Source organism: Pseudophryne corroboree (assembly GCF_028390025.1).
Source record: "Pseudophryne corroboree isolate aPseCor3 chromosome 3 unlocalized genomic scaffold, aPseCor3.hap2 SUPER_3_unloc_49, whole genome shotgun sequence".
In the NCBI taxonomy this organism is placed as follows: Eukaryota; Metazoa; Chordata; class Amphibia; order Anura; family Myobatrachidae; genus Pseudophryne; species Pseudophryne corroboree.
Window position 1 is genome coordinate 116,812 of NW_026967540.1, and position 21,392 is coordinate 138,203.

The window sequence follows — 21,392 nt, forward strand, 5'->3', positions numbered from 1 at the left end:
TTTTGGCCACATGCTCGTTACTAGGTGTAAAGCCTACGTTGTATCTCTCTTTCCGGACACAAGTCTGCAGAGGTGGAAAGACCTGCTGGTGAGAAAATTGTCAACTCAAGTGGAACGTGACCCGTCAACAGCTCCTCCTTCATTTTCTCCAGCAACTGGGGCTGCGAGGAAAAGGATAACATTTCCGAGCCCACCTTAACATTTCCAAGCTCATGGCTTAATCTTTGAGACAAGCATACGCTACTGGCAGGATCAACCATTAACAGTAATAATACGAGTCACACATTAACAGGAAATTGTTTCTGTCACCATAGCGACAATTATCTGGAAATAAGATAATACACATACACATAAAAAGACTCAACGGAAATCTTTTGGTTTTAAACGTATCTTTAATAATCTCTGATTAACCCCCTATAAGCTTCCAGAGTGCACCTCATATCTCATCTTTTCCAAGTTACTACAAATGATATGAGATCGGTAGCAGCACTACTTTCAGGATTATTACACAGAACACACATAAAGGCTGACACAGCAAATAACAGTAACACATACAAGGGATTCATTGGAAATACGGAAGCACAATCATCATTAAGTCTAATTATCAACTGGTTCTGTGAGTGACCTATACACCTCTTTACTGCCTCCAGTAGCCCCCGGTACTGCACTGCGGCCCTCCGCCCTGTCTCCCTCAAACTACTGCCACCGCCCTGTCTCCCCCCACTACTGCCACCTTCCTTGTCCTCCCCCACTACTGCCATTGCCCTGTCTCCCCCCCGACAACTGCACCCGCCCTGTCTCCCCCTCTGACACCTCAGCGCTGCTTGGGGACAATATTACCCACAGACAGTGCCTCCGGCAGCCCCCACTACAGCACTAGTGCCACCATCATGTCTCACACCTGACATCTCAGCAGTGCTTGGGGATTTTTGGTACTACTGGTAACAGTCCTTCATCTGCAGATTGAAGTAAGCAAGCAGGGCAGTAAGGAGGCAGAAGCTGCTTCTGGTACCATGGACCCTGGTCATGTAGGGTTGGGAGAGTCAGTGAGATTATGTAAGAGTAACCATCTTACAGGCAGCCGGTGAAGGGAGCAGAGAATGGGTGTTATGTGGCAGGAACAGGCTGGTTAGGTAACAGCCTGGCTGCTGCATTCTGTACAAGCTACTAGCGGTGCAATTCTTTTGCTGGGAGACCCAGGTAGAGGACATTGCAGTAGTCTATGTGTGATGATACAAGTACATGTATGACTGTAGGTAGGTCTTCTGAGGGAAATAAGTGCTGGAGTCTGGCTATGTTCCTCAGATGAGGATCTGATTGTGGCAGATACCGATGTCTAAGTGTCACTCCACCATCCAGGACACCAAGATTCCGCACAGGATCAGCATTTTGTAACTCTGAACCCCCAAGCGTAAGTCTGGTTGGTAGGCAAAGCTGAGCTATAGCCCTGCCCTTTGTTGGTGAGCTTCTACCATATGGACCTGTTTCACCAGGACTGAGTCACAGCCAACTGACATCACCCACACCTGGAGCTCAGCTAGACAACCATTAAGTATTGGTACTGGGTTTTCAGTACCTGGAGCAAAAGACAGGTGTCTGTATAGCAGTGGCAGATTAGGGCATGACATCTGATTATTTCCCCCAGTGGTAGCATGTATATTGCAAAAAGCATAGGAGATAGGATAAGAAACTTAAAGAACAACGCATGGCAATGATGAGTATACTCCAGAAGATTAAAATGGTTCCTCACCTGAGTGATGTCTATTGTGTGCAATATGAGATGATTTATTTCTCAGAGTATAGAAATGGCTTCTCATCTGTGTGAGTTCGCTGATGTCTAACAAGATGTGATTTTTGTGTATAACATTTCCCACACTCAGAGCAAGAAAATGGCTTCTCACCTGTGTGACTTCTGTGATGTTTAACAAGATGTGATTTGTGTGCAAAACCTTTCCCACACTCAGAACATGGAAATGGGTTTTCACCTGTGTGAGTTCGCTGATGTGTAACAAGATATGATTTCTGTGTAAAACATTTCCCACAATCAGAACATGGAAATGGGTTCTCACCAGTGTGACTTCTGTGATGTATAACAAGATGTGGTTTTTGTGTAAAACATTTCCCACACTCAGAGCAAGAAAACAGCTTCTCACCTGTGTGACTTCTGTGATGTATAACAAGATTTGATTTGTTTGCAAAACATTTCCCACACTCAGAGCATAGAAATGGCTTCTCACCTGTGTGAGTTTGCTGATGTGTAACAAGATATGATTTCCGTGTAAAACATTTCCCACACTCAGAACATGGAAATGGCTTCTCACCTGTGTGACTTCTCTGATGTTTAACAAGATCTGATTTGTTTGAAAAACATTTTCCACACTCAGAACATGGAAATGGTTTCTCACCTGTGTGACTTCTCTGATGTATAACAAGATCTGATTTGTATGTAAAACATTTCCCACACTCAGAACATATAAGTGGCCTTTCACCTGCCTTAACTGTGTGCGGGTTAATAGGTTTTGTGTTCTGTGTAAAACATTTGGCATCTATAGAACATGGAAACACTGTATCTACTTTCAGAGCTGTAACAGATGCACCAATATCAGAGTGATCAGGAGAACATTTCCCAGGATCAGAGGGATCAGCTGATAGAGCTGGATGTATAATTGGGGTAATGGGGTTAGCTCCTGGAGAATCCTGTCTACTGGCGTCATCTTTTATTTCACAATCCAGGGATAACATTAGATGTCCTTCTGAGATATTCCTGCTTGTGTGTCCATCTGCTGGAAATAAAATACATTATGGAAATGTGAAATTTTCTGTAACAATATTAATCTTGTAAACAATAGGAGAAGACGACTCTCTGGGAAACTTAATTGTAAACGTATGTATAATAAAACATAACTTTTAATGAAGGCTTTATAATATTGTGTCTCAGACTATCATTGTGTCCACCCTCCTGAGAACACTCACAATAATAAATGTAATATTAAAACAGTAAGCGCAAACCTAGATCAGGGTAAAGACGTGGATGTAATCTTTTTAGACTTTGCCAAAGCGTTCAATACTGTACCACACATGAGACTTATCTACAAGCTACAAGAATCAAGGCTAGGAAGCACAATATTAACTTGGGTCAAAAACTGGTTAGATAATAGGAAGCAGCGCGTTGTGGTTAATGGATCTTTTTCAACTTGGACTTAAGTGCTAAGTGGTATGCCGCAAGGCTCAGTATTAGGACCGCTATTGTTCAATATTTTCATTAACGACCTAACAGAAGGTCTAGAGAGCATGGTGTCAATTTTTTGCAGATGATACCAAATTGTGTAAGGCTAAATACAGAGGAGAATGCCGAGTCTCTTCAGAATGACTTAGTTAAATTAGAAGCATGGGCAGCCAAATGGAGAATGCGCTTCTACACAGACAAGTGTAAGGTAATGCACTGTGGTAACAAGAACAAAAATTACACCTACCTACTAAATGGGGTAAAATTAGGGGATTCTGTACTGGAAAAGGACTTAGGTGTCCTCATAGATAGCAAACGAAGCAGTAGTACCCAAAGTAGGACTGCAGCAAAGAAGGCTAATAAGATATTAGCATGCATAAAACGGGGTATTGATGCTAGGGACGAGAGTATTATACTCCCGTTATATAAATCACTAGTGAGGTCACACCTTGAATACTGTGTACAATTCTGGGCACCGTACTACAAAAAGGATATCCTGGAGCTTGAAAAGGTACAGAGGAGGGCGACCAAACTAATTATGGGCATGGAGACGATGGAATACAAGGAAAGGCTTGAAAGACTAGACATGTTTACATTGGAAAAGCGGAGACTAAGAGGGGATATGATCAACATCTACAAATATATACGGGGACAATACACAGAGCTTGCGCGGGACCTGTTTTTGGTTAGATCAACACAGAGGACTCGTGGACACTCGCTCAGGTTAGAGGAGAGGAGATTCCGCACAATACGGCGTAAAGGCTTTTTCACGGTAAGGACAATACGTGTTTGGAATTCCCTGCCCGAGGGAGTTGTAATGGCGGAATCTGTCAACACCTTTAAGAATGGGTTAGATAAATTCCTAATGGATAAGGATATCCAGGGGTATGGTGCATTGTCATGCATTATAGTTACTATAAATAGGGATAAAATGCAATGGCTGACAGCAGCATCAGTCAGAAATTTTAGTCAAATCACAAATAGGTTGAACTCAATGGACAATTGTCTTTTTTCAACCTCAGATACTATGTTACTATGTTATAATAAGACTTCGATATCTCACTCTCTCTTGTACTGGTAACTAACCATGAAGTATAAATGGAAATGTAGTCACTCACCAAGTCCTATGTCAGCACCAATGTAAAACAATGGATGGGGAACATATCATATGAATTGGAGATTCTAGATGAACAATAACATCAGTCATATGAGCTGATGGATCAGAGAAATGTCTCCTAACGTTACTCCTGGAAGCATTGGTAAGGTAGCATTCCTTTATGTGTGTGCTCATCAGGGCCGGTGCAAGGTTTCTCAGCACCCTAGGCAAATAGTCTGCAGCCCCCTCCCCCTCTGCCAAAATACTGAGCCCGCAGGTAAAATTTAGGGATAGGATATTAGGGTTGTTTTAGCAGTTTGTGTTAAGGCAGAGGTTCTCAAACATGGTTCTCAAGCAACAGTCCAGGATTTAGATATATCCATGGCTCGGCACAGATGGTTAAATCAAATTGACTAAGGAGCTAATTAAGTCACCTCTGGCCAAACATGGATACATTTAAAACGTGTGTGTGTGGTCGAAGTGGAAATTTTGAAGTGGAGGTATGGAAAAGGGCGCTTCTTTGAAAAAGGGTGTGTGGCCACTTCAGTGTAGTTTACTACCCCTTATACACATTTTGCACCACAATAGTAGGATCCCTTATACTTTCTAGTACTGGTGCCCTTTTCACATTATACCACACACTTTGAGCCAAAAATCACATTATACCACACAGTATGAGCCAAAAATCACATTATAGCACATGGTATGAGCCAAAAATCACATTATAGTACACGGTATGAGCCGAAAATCACATTATAGCACATGGTATGAGCCGAAATTCACATTATAGCACATGGTATGAGCCGAAAATCACATTATAGCACATGGTATGAGCCGAAAATCACATTATAGCACACGGTATGAGCCGAAATTCACATTATAGCACATGGTATGAGCCGAAAATCACATTATAGCACATGGTATGAGCCGAAAATCACATTATAGCACATGGTATGAGCCGAAAATCACATTATAGCACATGGTATGAGCCGAAATTCACATTATAGCACATGGTATGAGCCGAAAATCACATTATAGCACATGGTATGAGCCGAAAATCACATTATAGCACATGGTATGAGCCGAAATTCACATTATAGCACATGGTATGAGCCGAAAATCACATTATAGCACACGGTATGAGCCGAAATTCACATTATAGCACATGGTATGAGCCGAAAATCACATTATAGCACACTGTATGAGCCGAAATTCACATTATAGCACATGGTATGAGCCGAAAATCACATTATAGCACACTGTATGAGCCGAAATTCACATTATAGCACACAGTATGAGCCGAAATTCACATTATAGCACATGGTATGAGACGAAAATCACATTATAGCACACTGTATGAGCCGAAATTCACATTATAGCACATGGTATGAGCCGAAAATCACATTATAGCACACGGTATGAACCGAAATTCATATTATAGCACACGGAATGAGCCGAAATTCACATTAGAACACACGGTATGAGCCAAAATTCACATTATGCCACACACATAGCCACATATCTACATACTCACAGCCACATACAGTATACACACACGCATATATATATTTACACACACAGCCACATTTACACACATACACTGTCCCTACCCTGACACTCTCCTCCATCAGTTCCCCTCTACTCACCAGTTGCCGGGTAGCCGGGGGTGTCAGCATACGGAAGCCAGGCAGCTGTGCTGTGGAGCGGGAGCCAGCCACCGGAGTTGTTATCAAAGAAAGAGAAAGCCGGGCAGCAGAGCTGTCAGGGGGGCAGGAGCCGGAGCCTTGGCGTAATCATGCTGCATGCGGGAGCCGAACCTTGCAGCCGCACTTGTCAGGGCTCAGGGACGGGTGCCGGGCACTGTACTATTTCAAATCTGTCGCGGACCGGCAGCCAATCAGGAGCTGCTGCTACTGATTGGCTGCCGGTCTGCGGCAGATTTGAAATAGTAGCGCCGCGGTCAGCTTGCTGCGGCGGGGGACAGTGCTCGAAGAAGTGCCGGTATACCATACCATAGTATACCGGCCCACTTCAGGCACTGTAATATATATATATATATATATATATATATATAAAGAGCAAGTTCAGGCGGCACTCCACGGATTTTCAAAACCAAATTAGACAGCTACACAGGCTTGATTGTCAACGTTTCAGGTGCTGTTTAATCACACCTTTCGTCAGGTAAATATATATTAAACAGCACCTGAAACGTTGACAATCAAGCCTGTGTAGCTGTTTAATTTGGTTTTGAAAATCCGTGGAGTGCCGCCTGAACTTGCTCTTTGTATCTGCTCTGTTTGGACCGTGGGAGGGCACCCAGGTATTTAACAAGTTGTTTGGAGTGCTGGTCATATTGGAACTATATATATATATATATATATATATATATAGAACAGAATTGATACTGCGGCACTCGGAGTCGTTTAAAACGAGCAAAGTGTAGTCAAAAAAATGTACATCACACAGTCCAATGTTTTGGGGTGTCTAACCCCTTTGTCACACCTTGACTTTTTTTTGACTATACTTGGCTCGTTTTAAACGACTCCGAGTGCCGCAGTATCAATTCAATATACTATCTTCCTCACTGAGGGCACCGGGGCCAATCAACATCTAAACCGGAGTGCCGGGCTGATTGTAATATATATATATATATATATATATATTTCTCTGACGTCCTAGTGGATGCTGGGAACTCCGTAAGGACCATGGGGAATAGCGGGCTCCGAAGGAGGCTGGGCACTCTAGAAAGATCTTAGACTACCTGGTGTGCACTGGCTCCTCCCACCATGACCCCCCTCCAAGCCTCAGATTTCGTGCCCGGCCGAGGTTGGATGCACACTAGGGGCTCTCCTGAGCTCTTAGAAAGTAATAGTCTTAGATTTTTTTATTTTCAGTGAGACCTGCTGGCAACAGGCTCACTGCAGCGAGGGACTAAGGGGAGAAGAAGCGAACTCGCCTGCTTGCAGCCGGATTGGGCTTCTTAGGCTACTGGACACCATTAGCTCCAGAGGGATCGACCGCAGGCCCAGCCTTGATGTTCGGTCCCGGAGCCGCGCCGCCGTCCCCCTTACAGAGCCAGAAGCAAGAAGATGGTCCGGAAAATCGGCGGCATGAAGACTCTGTCTTCACCAAGGTAGCGCACAGCACTGCAGCTGTGCGCCATTGCTCCTCTCACACACTTCACACTGCGGTCACTGGGGGTGCAGGGCGCTGGGGGGGGGCGCCCTGAGGCAGCAATAAAAACACCTTGGCTGGCTAAAATACCTCAATATATAGTCCCAGGGGCTATATATGAGGTAAATACCCCTGCCAGAATTCCATAAAAAGCGGGAGAAAAGGCTGCGAAAAAGGGGCGGAGCCTATCTCCTCAGCACACTGGCGCCATTTTTCCCTCACAGCTCCGTTGGAGGGAAGCTCCCTGGCTCTCCCCTGCAGTCTACACTACAGAAAAGGGTTAAAAAAGAGAGGGGGGGGGGGCACTAAAATTAGGCGCAGTATACATTATATATAAAAACAGCAGCTATAGGGGACATAACGTGTGCTGGCATACTCTCACTCTGTCCCCCCAAAGGGCTTTTGTGGGTCCTGTCCTCGTTTAGAGCATTCCCTGTGTGTCTGTGGTGTGTCGGTACGGCTGTGTCGACATGTTTGATGAGGAGGCTTATGTGGTGCGGAGCAGAGGCCGATATATGTGATGTCGCCCCCTGTGGGGCCGACACCAGAGTGGATGGATAGGTGGAAGGTATTAACCGACAGTGTCAACTCCTTACATAAAAGGGTGGATGACGTAACAGCTATGGGACAGCCGGCTTCTCAGCCCGCGCCTGCCCAGGCGTCTCAAAGGCCATCAGGGGCTCAAAAACGCCCGCTCTCTCAGATGGCAGACACAGATGTCGACACGGAGTTTGACTCCAGTGTCGACAAGGTTGAGACACTATCCACTAGGAACATCCGTGACTTGATCCCGGCAATAAAAAATGTGTTATACATTTCTGACATTAACCCAAGCACCTCTAAAAATGGGTTTTAGGTTTGGGGAGAAAAAACAGGAAGTGTTTTGTTCCACCATCAGATAAATAAATGAAGTGTGTGAAAAGCGTGGGTTCCCCCGTTAAGAAACTGGTAATTTATAAAAGTTACTGATGGCGTACCCTTTCCCGCCAGGAGGATAAGTTACGCTGGGAGATATCCCCTAGGGGGGATAAGGCGCTCACACGGTTGTCAAAAAAGGTGGCACTGCCGTTTTAGGAACGGCCACTTTGAAGGTACCTGTTGATAAAAAGCAGGAGGCTATCCTGAAGTCTGTATTTACACACTCAGGTACTAGACTGAAACCTGCAGATCGTGCTGCTGCAGCGTGGTCGGTGACCCTGTCAAACATACTAGTTTGCTAATAGGAGAACATATTAAAGACGTTGTCTTATATATGAGGGATGCACAGAGGGATATTTTGCCGGCTGGCATCCAAAATAAATGTAATGTCCATTCTGTCAGGAGGGTATTAGAGACCTGTCACTGGACAGGTGATGCTGACTTAAAAAGCGCATACAGATTCTGCCTTATAAGGGTGAGGAATTATTTGGGGATGGTCTCTGGGACCTCATATCCACAGCAACTGCTGGGAACAAATATTTTTACCTCAGGTTTCCTCACAGACAAAGGTACAGTCCTTTCGGCTTCAGAAAAGCAAGCGGGTCAAATGGCGCTTCCTTTCTGTACAGAGACAAGGGAAGAGGGAAAAAGCTGCACCAGTCAGCCTGTTCCCAGAATCAAAATTCTTCCCCCGCTTCCTGTGAGTCCACAGCTTGACGCGGGTGCTCCACAGGTGTAGCCAGGTACGGTGGGCGGCCGTCTCAAAAATTTCAGCAATTAGTGGGCTCGCTCACAGGTGGATCCCTGTTTCTTTCAAGTAGTATTTCAGGGGTACAAGCTGGAATTCGAGATGTCTCCCCCCAGCCGTTTCCTAAAATATGCCTTGCTGACAACTTACTCAGGCAGGGAGGCTGTGCTAGAGGCAATTAATAAGCGGTATTCCCGGCAGGTAATACTCAAGGTGCCCCTACTTCAACAAGGACGGGGTTACTATTCCACACGGTTTGGGGTACCGAAACCGCATGGTTCGGTGTGACCCATTTTATATATATTAAAATCCTTGAACACATACATAAAAAATTCAAGTTCAAGATGGAATCGCTCAGGGCGGTTATTGCAAGCCTGGACGAGGGGGATTACATGGTATCCCGGGACATCAAGGATGCTTACCTGCATGTCCCCATTTACCATCCTCGCCAGGAGTACCTCAGATTTGTGGTACAGGATTACCATTACCAAGTCCAGACACTGCTGTTTGGACTGTACATGGCACCGAGGGTGTTTTATCAAGGTAATGGACAAAATGATGATACTCCTTCGTAAAAAGGGAGTTTTAATTATCCCGTACTTGGACAATCTCTTTATAAGGGCGACGTCCAAGGAGCAGTTGGTAGTCGGGGTAGCACTATTTTGGAAAGTGCTACAACAGCACGGTTGGATTCTAAACAGTCCATTGTCACAGCTGGTTCCTATGACACGTCTACTGTTCCTGGGAATGGTTCTGGACATAAACCAGAAAGTGTTTCTCCCGGAGGAGAAAGCCAAGGAGTTGTCATCTCTAGTCAGAGACCTCCTGAAGCCAAAACAGGTAGCGGTGCATCATTGCACGCGAGTCCTGGGAAAAATGGTAGCTTCCTACGAAGCAATCCCATTAGGCAGGTTCCATACAAGAACTTTTCAGAGGGACCTGTTGGACAAGTGGTCCGGATCGCATCTTCCGATGCATAGGCTGATAACCCTGTCTCCGAGGACCATGGTATCTCTACTGTGGTGGCTGCAGAGTGCCCATCTTCAAGAGGGCCGCAGGTTCGGCATACAGGACTAGGTCCTAGTGACCATGGTTGCCAGCCTTTGAGGCTGGGGGGCAGTCACACAGGGAAGAAACTTCCAGGGACTTTGGTCAAGTCAGGTGATTTCCCTACACATAAATATTCTGGACCTGAGGGCCATTTACAATGCCCTGAGGCCGGCAAGGCCTCTGCTTCAAAACCAGCCGGTACTGATCCAATCAGACAACATCACGGCAGTCGCCCATGTAAACCAACAGGGCGGCACAAGAAGCAGGATGGCGATGGCAGAAGCCACAAGGATTCTCCGATAGGTGGAAAATCATGTGTTAGCACTGTCAGCAGTGTTCATTCCCGGAGTGGACAACTGGGAAGCAGATCTTCTCAACAGACACGACCTCCACCCGGGAGAGTGGGGACTTCCTCCAGAAGTCTTCCAAAGGATTGTACACCATTGGGAAAGGCCACAGGTGGACATGATGGCGTCCCGCCTCAACAAAAAGCTATAAAAGATATTGCACCAGGTCAAGGGACCCTCAGGCGATAGCTGTGGACGCTCTGGTAACACCGTGGGTGTACCAGTCGGTTTATGTGTTCTCCCCTCTGCCTCTCATACCAAAGGTACTGAGAATAATAAGAAGGCGAGGAGTAAGAACGATACTCGTGGTTCCGGACTGGCCAAGAAAAGCTTGGTACCCAGAACTTCAAGAATTTATATCAGAGGACCCATGGCCTCTGCCACTCAGACAGGACCTGCGGCAGCAGGGGCCCTGTCTGTTCCAAGACTTACCGCGGATCCTGAAGCAAAAGGGCATTCCGGAGGAAGTCATTCCTACGCTTACTAAAGCCAGGAAAGAGATTACAGCAAATCATTATCACCGCATATGGCGGAAATATGTTGCATGGTGTGAGGCCGAAAGGGCCCCAACAGAGGAATTTCAACTAGGTCGATTTCTGCATTTCCTGCAAGCAGGAGTGACTATGGGCCTTAAATTAGGTTCCATTAAGGTACAGATCTCGGCTCTGTCGATTTTCTTTCAAAAAGAACTAGCTTCAGTACCTGAAGTTCAGACATTTGTAAAGGGAGTGCTGCATATTCAGCCCCCGTTTGTGCCTCCTGTGGCACCTTGGGATCTCAACGTGGTGTTGAGTTTCTTAAAATCACATTGGTTTGAACCGCTAAAAACCGTGGATCTGAAATCTCTCACGTGGAAGGTGGTTATGTTATTGGCCTTGGCTTCTGCCAGGCGAGTATCAGAATTGGCGGCTTTGTCTTGTAAAAGCCCTTATCTGATTTTCCATATGGATAGGGCAAAATTGAGGACTTGTCCCCAGTTTCTCCCTAAGGTGGTGTCAGCGTTTCACCTGAATCAGGCTATTGTAGTGCCTGCGGCTACTAGGGACTTGGAGGACTCCAAGTTGTTAGACGTGGTCAGGGCCCTGAAAATATATGTTTCCAGAACGGCTGGAGTCAGAAAATCTGACTCGTTGTTTATCCTATATGCGCCCAACAAGCTATATGCGCCCAACAAGCTGGGTGCTTCTGCTCGTTGGATTTGTAGTACAATTCAGCTTGCGCATTCTGTGGCAGGCCTGCCACAGCCAAAATCTGCCAATGCCCATTCCACAAGGAAGGTGGGCTCATCTTGGGCGGCTGCCCGAGGGGTCTCGGCTTTACAACTTTGCCGAGCTGCTACTTGGTCAGGGGCAAACACGTTTTGCAAAATTCTATAAATTTGATACCCTGGCTGAGGAGGACCGGGAGTTCTCTCATTCGGTGTTGCAGAGTCATCCACACTCTCCCGCCCGTTTGGGAGCTTTGGTATAATCCCCATGGTCCTTACGGAGTTCCCAGCATCCACTAGGACGTCAGAGAAAATAAGAATTTACTCACCGGTAATTCTATTTCTCGTAGTCCGTAGTGGATGCTGGGCGCCCATCCCAAGTGCGGTTTATCTGCAATACTTGTACATAGTTATTGTTAACTAAATTGGGTTATTGGTGAGCCATCTGTTGAGAGGCTCAGTTGTTTTCATACTGTTAACTGGGTTTCATATCACGAGTTATACGGTGTGATTGGTGTGGCTGGTATGAGTCTTACCCGGGATTCAAAATCCTTCCTTATTGTGTACGCTCATCCGGGCACGGTGTCCTAACTGAGGCTTGGAGGAGGGTCATAGTGGGAGGAGCCAGTGCACACCAGGTAGTCTAAGATCTTTCTAGAGTGCCCAGCCTCCTTCGGAGCCGCTATTCCCCATGGTCCTTACGGAGTTCCCAGCATCCACTACGGACTACGAGAAATAGAATTACCGGTGAGTAAATTCTTATTTTAGAAAATATGGAATACATATATCTTGGTGCTTAGGATGCCAAAATACCGACAGCGGCATCCCAGAGATTAAAATCCTGACACTTACTAATTAAGTAAACTAACCCTGATCCCTAACCCCCCCAAACCCTAATACATCTTTCCCGCAGCCTGACCCTAATTGTCCCCCCTCCCCCCCAGCTTACCCCTAACCCTAACCGCCCCCTTCCAGCAGCCTAAACCTCCCCAGGTGTGCCTAACCCTCCCCCCACCACAGACTACACCTAACCTAAACGTCCCACACAGCGGTCACGGTGTAGGAGGGTATGGCTCAATCCCGGCTGCACGGAGGACACAGGTGCAGGTCAGGGAGAGCGGACGCGGACGATGCCAGGAAGCAATGTATGGCACGGCGATTGGCCGCCCTCCCTGCACTGCTACTCACTTCTCGGCAGCATGAGGATGAGTTGCGAAGTAAGGACAGGCGGAGGGAGGCGGGCGGGGGCAGAGGTGGGGAAGCCCTCTCCACGTCGGGTGTAGGTACCGCTGAACGCCCCCACCCCCGGCTCAAAAAGCTTTTTTGTCTCCGGCGCCAGAGGGGAAGGTGGGAATAGCTTATTTCATATTAGAGATCGCATTCTAGAGACTGCTTGGCTGGATAATCTGCAGACATTTTCAGATATTTCTCCTGTGATACTGGGTAAAAGACGTCTATTCCACCTAAGGAAATGTACAATACAAATGTGAAACGGCGCCTTCGCAGTGATACCTTCAACCGAGGATGGCCCTGCTATTCTGAAAACATAGGATTTTAATACCTACCGGAAAATCATTTTCTCGTAGTCTGTAGGGAATACTGGGATGGTCTTAGTACCATGGGGTATAGATGGGGTCCATTGGAGCCTGGCACTTTAAAACTTCTTCAGAGTGCGCTGGCTCCTCCCCTCTATGCCCCTTCTGTAGACTCAGTCTAGGAAAACGGTGCCCGAGGAGACGGACATACTTTGAAAGGAGGAAAAGAGACAAGAAAGTGGTGAGAGAATGAACCAGCACACAACATAACAAGAGGATAGCAACACTAAACACAACTTGAAAATAGGGACAGCAAAAGCAGACCCAAACTACAACACACAAGAACAACTCTTGCTGGAAAATATCAAAGCACAGAGGCGGATGCCCAGTATCCCCTATGGACTACGAGAAAAGGATTTACCAGTAGGTATTAAAATCCTATTTTCTCTAATGTCCAAGAGGATACAGGGATGGTCTTAGTACAATGGGGAAGATACAAAACTATAAACCGGAGAGTGCTGAGACCCCATCAAAACTGATTGACCAAACTGAAGGTCCTCAGTAGCCATGGTGTTGAACCTTTAAAACTTTACAGCGTGTTCGAACCCAAACAAGTAGCTGTCCAACATAACTGCAAAGCCAAGACACCCCGGGCAGCCACCTAGGAAGAACCCACTGACCGTGTGGAGTGGGCCTGAACAGACCTCGGCGGCAGCAAAGCCGTCGAAGAGTGAGCCTGTTGCTTCGAAGCAGGACAACCAATCTTTGAACAATTATAGAGAACAAAAAGCGAGTCTAATTTTCTGAGACGAGCTGGCCTCCAGGCATAAATCTCCAAAGCCCGAACCACGTCCAAGGATATTGGTGTAACAGACGTGCCAGTGACAACCAGAACCACCATCGGCCAATTGATATGAAATGCTGACACCACCTTAGGCAAGAATGTCTAGCGAGTTTTAAGCACCGCTCTGTCCTCATGAAACACCACAGAAGGACTCTTACAGGATAAGGCCCCTAATTCCAAAACACGCCTGACTGAGGCCAAGGCCAACAACATGATAGCCTGCCATGTCAAATACTCCATGTCCACCTTGTGGAAAGGTTCAATCAAATTGATTGGAGAAAGGCCAGAACCAAATTGAGGACTCACGGCGCTGTGGGAGGCACAAAGGGTGGTCGAATATGAAGGACACCTAAGATCTGGACCACTGGGAGAACAGCCAATTGTTACCTGGAAGAAAAAGACAAGGCTGAGATTTGGACTTTTATGGAGCCTAAACGTAGGCCCACATCCACAACAGCCTGCAGGAAGTGCATGAAATGTCTCAGATGAAAATCCACAGCAGAATACTGTTGACCCTCACACCAAGAGACACATTTCTTCCATATGCGATGGTAATGTTTCGATGCGACCATCTGGCCGGCTTTCAGCATAGTCGAGATAACCTTGCCCGGAATCTCTTTTCTGGCAAAAGTCCTCCCAATATACTTCCATTGCATCAAACGTAGCCGTGGTAAGTCTGGATAGACAAATGGCCCTTGTGTAAGACAATCATCCTGAATTGGCAGAGGCCAGGGGCCTACGAGTAATAAGGCTAGAATGTCTACATACCAGGCCCTGTGGGGCCAGTCTGGGGCAATCAGAATTGCCTGAACCCTGTCCCTTTAAGTCCATTGAGAACTCTTGGAATTAGAGGAACTGGAGGGAACAAGTACACCAACCGGTAAATCCACGGTGTTGCCAAAGTGTCCATTGCTGTAGCCTGTGGATCCCTCGTACCAGAATAGTAATGCAGAAGCTTCTTGGTGAGCTGAGAAACCAACAAGTCGATTTGCGGGTAGCCCCACCTATTAAATATCTGCTGAAACACTTGCTGGTAGAGGCCCCATTCCCCCAGGTGCAGCTTGTGTCTACTTAGGAAGTCTGCTCCCTAATTGTCTACTCCAGGAATTAATATGGCGGAAATGGCCTTGGGATTCCGCTCCACCCAGAGGAGTATCTGGGACACCTCCCTCATTGCAGCTCTGCTGTTTGGAACTCCTTGTTGGTTTATGTACACCACAGTTGGTGCATTTTCCGGCCATACCTGTATGGCCTGATACTGAAGGATATAAAGAGTTCAGCAGAAGGGCATTGTAGATCGCCCTGAGTTTCAAAACAGTTATCGGAAGGGAAGCCTCTTGATCAGACCACCTACATTGGAACCGAACCCCAACCATGGAGGCTTGCATCCGTTGTCAACAGAATCCAATCCTGAATTCCGAAGTGTCGACCCTCCAGGAGGGAGATCAGCAACCACCATAAGAGGGAAATCCTGGCGTTTGGTGAAAGGCATATCATCTGGCGCATGTGCAGATGTCACCAAGACCATTTGTCTAGCAGATCCAGCTGGAATGGTCATGCATGAAATCTTTTGTATCGAATTGCGTCATAGGAGGCCATCATCTTTCCCAGTAAGCGTATGTAAAGATGTACCGAGATTTTGTTCAGCTTCAAAATGGAACATACCATCGTCTGAATTATCTTTGCCTTGTCCATAGGAAGGAACACCTTCTGAGACACCGTGTCCAGTATCATTACCAGGAACTGAAGCCTCTGTGTAGGTTCTAGGTGGGATTTCTGCAGATTGAGAATCCACCCATGATCCGTGAGTAGTTGTGTTTGAAGGCTGATCTTTTCCATCAACTGTGCTCTGAATATAGCCATTATGAGGAGATCGTCCAAGTATGGAACGATGTTCACTTCCTGCTTGCGGAGTTGTAGCAACATCTCTGCCATCACCCCTGATAACAACCTCAGTGCCATTGAGAGACCGCAAGGCAAGGCCTGGACCTGGTAGTGACTGTCCTGTAGTGCAAAACTGAGGTAAGCCTGAAGAGGCGGCCATATTGGGATGTGAAGATACGCATCCTTAATAGCCAGAGAAACCAGGAATTCCCCTTCTTCCATGTCACGCTTGGCTTGAGTTGGGGATCTGACGACTGATAATTGACTGAGGGAGCAGCTATCGGCAAAGGAAGGAAACGAGGTGGCTGAATGTAGTTCTTACTCATGGATTGAAGTCTTAGGCCCAAAGATGTAGAGGGGTAGGGAATGAGGACAATGACCATGAATGATACACCGAAGAAAGAGGAATTCAGTTTTAATGAGACCTCATCATACACAACGACTAGGAGGTAGGTCTGAATGAATTCTGAAAGATGGAAGGTTAGTGACTTGTAAACGATGCTGAAGAAAACTGAATGAAGAGATGACTTGTGATTTGTAAACAATGCTGAAGAGAGGATCGCTGTGAGCACCATCAGCAAACGTAGACCTCTACCAGATAGAGGGCCCAGTGGTTAAACCACAAGAGCAGGTGGACTGGGAGCAAAGGACTGCAATAACAGAACTGACCACCAGGCGGCTACAACAGAACCAGGATACCAGGGGTTAACCTGGGAGCGCAGGGCACCTTACAGCAAGTAACTTGAAGTACTGGCAACATAGCTAAGCATCAACCCCTTTTTATAAGGGAAGCCTGTACCGGATTGGCTGGATGCGGATTGGATACCTATTGTCACGGATTGGTCTCCAACATGGTGGCTACCTGCACAGAGGACACATGTGGAACCAGCACACAGCCACTACCTCTGGCCTCAGCCTCCCAGACGCCGCACTCCAGCAACAGGACACTTGGAAACAGACACCTCCAGCTGCCATGCTCCGCTACCCTGGACCCGGACCTCGGCCTCCAGACACCTGGCAGCCGCACCAGAGGACCTTGCTGCTGTAGCTCCTATCCACCGCAGCGACAATAGTCAGCTAAGAGGAAGGCCACAGGGACCAGAGCCGGAGGTAAGACTCCGGATGCTGACAGTATCCCCCTTTTTAAGGTTGTCCCCGAACACCCACGCTGCTTAGTGGGATTCATGGCATGAAAGGCACAACTCAGTCTTGGAGCATGAACATCCTCTGCAGCCACCCAAGATCTTTCCTCCGGACCATATCCTCTACAATCTATGAGATACTGGAGATGACCATACCTCTTGCGGAAGTCAAGAAACTTATGAACCACCAATTCCTAATTTTGAGCAGCTTGAACCTTCGGAGGTTTAGGCAAAGCTGCCCGAAAATTATTTAGTACAAGAGGCTTTAGCAGAGAAATGTGAAAGGCATTGGGAATTTTCAAATAGGGAGGCAGTTTCACCCTGTAAGAAATAGGATTCAACACTCTTTTAATAGGATACGGACCAATAAATCTAGGAGCAAACTTTTTGGTAGGAACTTTGAGTCTGAAGTTTCTGGTGGATATCCAAATACGATCTCCCACTTTGAGACTAGGAACAGCCCTATGTTTCCGATCAGCGTAGGTCTTTTATTTCTGGGAAGTCTTAAGTAGCGCCTTATGAATATGTCTCCAAATCTTAGTGAACTGACGAAGAGCGGATTCAGCAACAGGAACCTCAAAATGTGGGAGAGATTAGAAGGAAGGAACTCGTGGATGAAAACTATAGTTAATTAAGAAAGGAGTGGAATTGGTAGATGAATGATACAGGTTATTGTATGCAAACTCAGCAAATGGGAGTTAATCAATCCAGTCTTCCTGAGCAGGGGACATGAACGTCCGTAAGAAAGTTTCCAGATCTTGGTCGACTCTTTCAGTCTGTCCGTCAGTCTGGGGATGGTAGGCTGACGAGAAGTTCATCTTGATTCCTAGGACAGAGCTGAGAGCTTTCCAGAACTTGGTGACGAATTGAGGACCCTGATCAGAAACTATTTCCTGTGGAAGGCCATGCAAATTAAAAATCTATGAGAAAAACAATTTGGATAGCTGAGGAGCAGAGGGAAGACCGGTGAGGTGCATGAAGTGAGCCATCTTCGAAAATCATTCCTCAAATGACCCAAATGGTGTTGTGCCCCCTGGAGACTGGCAAATCGGTTATGAAATCCATAGAGATGCGAGTCCAAGGCTTTTGAGGTGTTGGAAGTGGATGAAGAAGACACGAGGGAGATGTTTGTGGACTTTTATGTTGAACACACTTGGAACAGGCTGCTACAAATTCAAAGACATCCGTTTTAAGATGAGGCCACAAGCAGAATCGCTGAATTAACTTGAGAGTCTTAAGACCACCGGCATGACCCATGAAAGATGAAGAATGAGCCAACGTAAGCAATTTCCTGCAAAATTTTGGTGCTACAAAAGTTCTCCCCAGAGGAGGTAGAGGAACAGTATGAGTTGAAGCAAATGAAGATGGATTCAGAATAAATTGTTTCTCAGTGGAGTTGAGTGAATCATCCATTTGAAAAGAATGAGAAAATGCATCTGCTCTTCGATTTAAGGTTCCTGGGCGGTTAAAGAGTTTGAAAGAGAACCGAGAGAAGAAGAGAGCCCACCTGGCTTGCCCTGGGTTTAAACAACGAGTTTAAACAATGGGTTTAAGCCATCATGGAAGGACTTGGAGAAGACGGGATGGGAGAAGATTCTAAATGATCAGGACTGGGACTCAATGTTAGTTGATTAGGAAGAAGAAAAGGTCTCAAGTCAGTTTGAGAGGTTTCCTGTTGAGGACGAGGTTTAGCTTTCTTATGAGATAATTTTCCAGTTCTGCCCATTCTTCAGCATAACATTACGGAGATAAGAGAACAAGGTCAGGAGACCAGTAGTGACATAGCAGAAGTATTGAAGTGTGGAAATAGGGAGACATCAGTGAGCATAGACCACCAGTGGCCATCGGTTACAGAAACATTCTGAGGTCAGTTGTTTATGGGTAATAGCAAGAAGATGACATCCATGAGCGGTCAAGTAATTTATAGGAGCCAGCAACTGGAGCCTGCTACTGTCCTGGACACATGGACTGTTACGCCGTAGCTATACTGATGCCCCAAGAGCTCTAATTGGATTTTGCTGGGATTGAGGGGAGCAGGAGGGGAAAAAACCCAGCAGCAGTCCAACAGTACGGAGGATGTAGTCAGCACAGTCTGCCACCAGAGGGAGTCGACAGAGCAGGAGTGGAAGCCAGGCAATAATAATAATAAAAGCAGTTCAGGCGACCACTTACTGCCCAGGTAGGGCCGCAGCGGCAGAAGTCCCTGCCAGAAATCACTGAGGCTGTAGTGAAGGGCACTGATCATGGGCTGGCAGTGTCTGTAGCTCCCAGAGAAGCGGCTGGTTTCAGGAGGGCATGTGTTTATATTGCCAGTTTTCAAGATGGCCACTTCTGGCAGGGAAGCCCATATCAGAAGAAACTGGCTGGCTATGGTGGGTGAACCAGGTCAGTAATAAGGCAGGAGAGGAGAGGGTACTAGGATGCAGTGGCACAGGGTAGCGTATCTGGCTGCATAGCAACCCCACGTGTATGTCCTCTATAATTCACAGCTCCACCAGATTTCCCCCGTAGCACCATGGGTTAGGAGGAGAGGAGGAGATGCCGGGACACTGCTGGAGTGATGACAGGCAAGTGCTCCATGCATTCCCCGCTGCCACGACTCAGGGCTTCAACGGCCGGACAGTAGGAGAAGGCAGGCTGCGGGTGGGTGAGCTGACTAACCTGACGCGTCCCTGCTGAGGCCACCAATCCCCATAGTATGCACCGCATCAGATGCTGGGAGAGCAGCTCCTCTCCGTGTCTCCTGCCGATCCCCAGTCAGCCTCTCCACACGACTCCAACAGCACGGCTAGGCACAAGTGTGGACAGGGCGCACAGCCCACAGTGAGTAGCAGCGCTACCTCGCTGAGGTCCGGTCCGCAGTGGGATCACTGCATAACTTCAGTCCGCGGCTTCAGAGAAGGGTGTAGGCCGCAACCTGCAAAAGCCAAATGAATGGCTCCCCGGCTCCGCATCCTAGAAAACACACAGAGGGGCAAGAAAGGGCCCAAAAGAACCCGTAGGACAGCTGTAAAAGGCAGAAAGGACCTATATAAGCAGGAGCTCCTTTATCCTGCTTCCTGCTGCCTTTCCAGTCAGGACACACCCCGTGACATCATTTATTGATGTTGAAAACAAAAGTAATGTAGATTTTCACACCAATCTAAGACCTGCGAATCTACTTTGGGACCCACCTCTCTTTTTTTTTAAACAGTCCCCAGCTGGACGAGGATAATTGGAATTCCATCTCTTGGAATTCTAACTTCCTACTGGGCATAACCCAAAATTTCCATCAGCTGTTTTGGGATGTTTAAGCACAGTTGCCTTAGTTTTTAACACAGGCTCTGCTGCCTCTTCTAAGGATAGAATGGCTTACGTAGAACTAATTAGCTCAGATGATATGTTCACTGAGCTGAGACCTTCCGAAGTGCAATGAGTCCTCATCCTCCAATGAATCCTCATCTAAAACATGTGTAGACGTTGTATCATGTCTATGTGATTTACTTACCACCAGCCTTTCAGCCTGCTTTTTTGAGAGGCTGACAATTCCCTAGGTGTATAAACCTCAGAATGAATGTTGCATGTAAGCGTTAATAGGGAAACCTATTACTGGTATAGGAGCTGGAATAAACTGCTCAGTTACATTGGATAATGGTGGTCATTCCGAGTTGTTCGCTCGTTGCCATTTTTCGCAGCGCAGCGGATCAAGTGAAAAATTGGCAATTATGCGCATGCGCTAAGTACTTTCACATAAAACTTTGTAGTTTTACCCAAGCTCCAGTGACGTTTTTCAGTCGCTCAAGTGTTCGTAGTTTGATTGACAGGAAGTGGGTATTTCTGGGCGGCAACTCAGCGTTTTCAGGGAGCGTGTTAAAAAAAACGCAGGCGTGCCAGGGTAAAACGCAGGAGTGGCTGGCCGAACGCAGGGCGTTTGTGACATCAAACCAGGAACTAAACGGACTGAGATGATCGCAATCTAGGAGTAGGTCTGGAGCTACACAGAAACTGCATTAATTTTTTTAGTAGCAATTTTGCTACTCTTTGGCCCTCATTCCGAGTTGTTCGCTCAGTGTTTTTCATCGCATCGCAGTGAAATTCCGCTTAGTGCGCATGCGCAATGTTCGCACTGCGACTGCGCCAAGTAACTTTACTATGAAGTTAGTATTTTTACTCACGGCTTTTTCATCGCTCCGGCGATCGCATTGTGATTGACAGGAAATGGGTGTTACTGGGCGGAAACAC

The 21,392-nt window shown here is 46.8% G+C and overlaps 1 protein-coding gene across 1 annotated transcript in view; it reads right to left on the reverse strand.

Moving 5' to 3' along the window:
- Positions 1-259: 259 nt before the first annotated feature.
- Positions 260-21,392, reverse strand: part of LOC134984308 (oocyte zinc finger protein XlCOF7.1-like) — a 30,310-nt gene continuing 9,177 nt past the window's right edge. The window contains exons 6-7 of the mRNA XM_063949922.1: positions 2,406-2,582; positions 260-324 (exon numbers count right to left, since the gene is read on the reverse strand). Of these exons, the coding sequence (XP_063805992.1) occupies positions 260-324; positions 2,406-2,582 (242 nt within the window). The remainder of the gene's footprint in view (positions 325-2,405; positions 2,583-21,392) is intronic.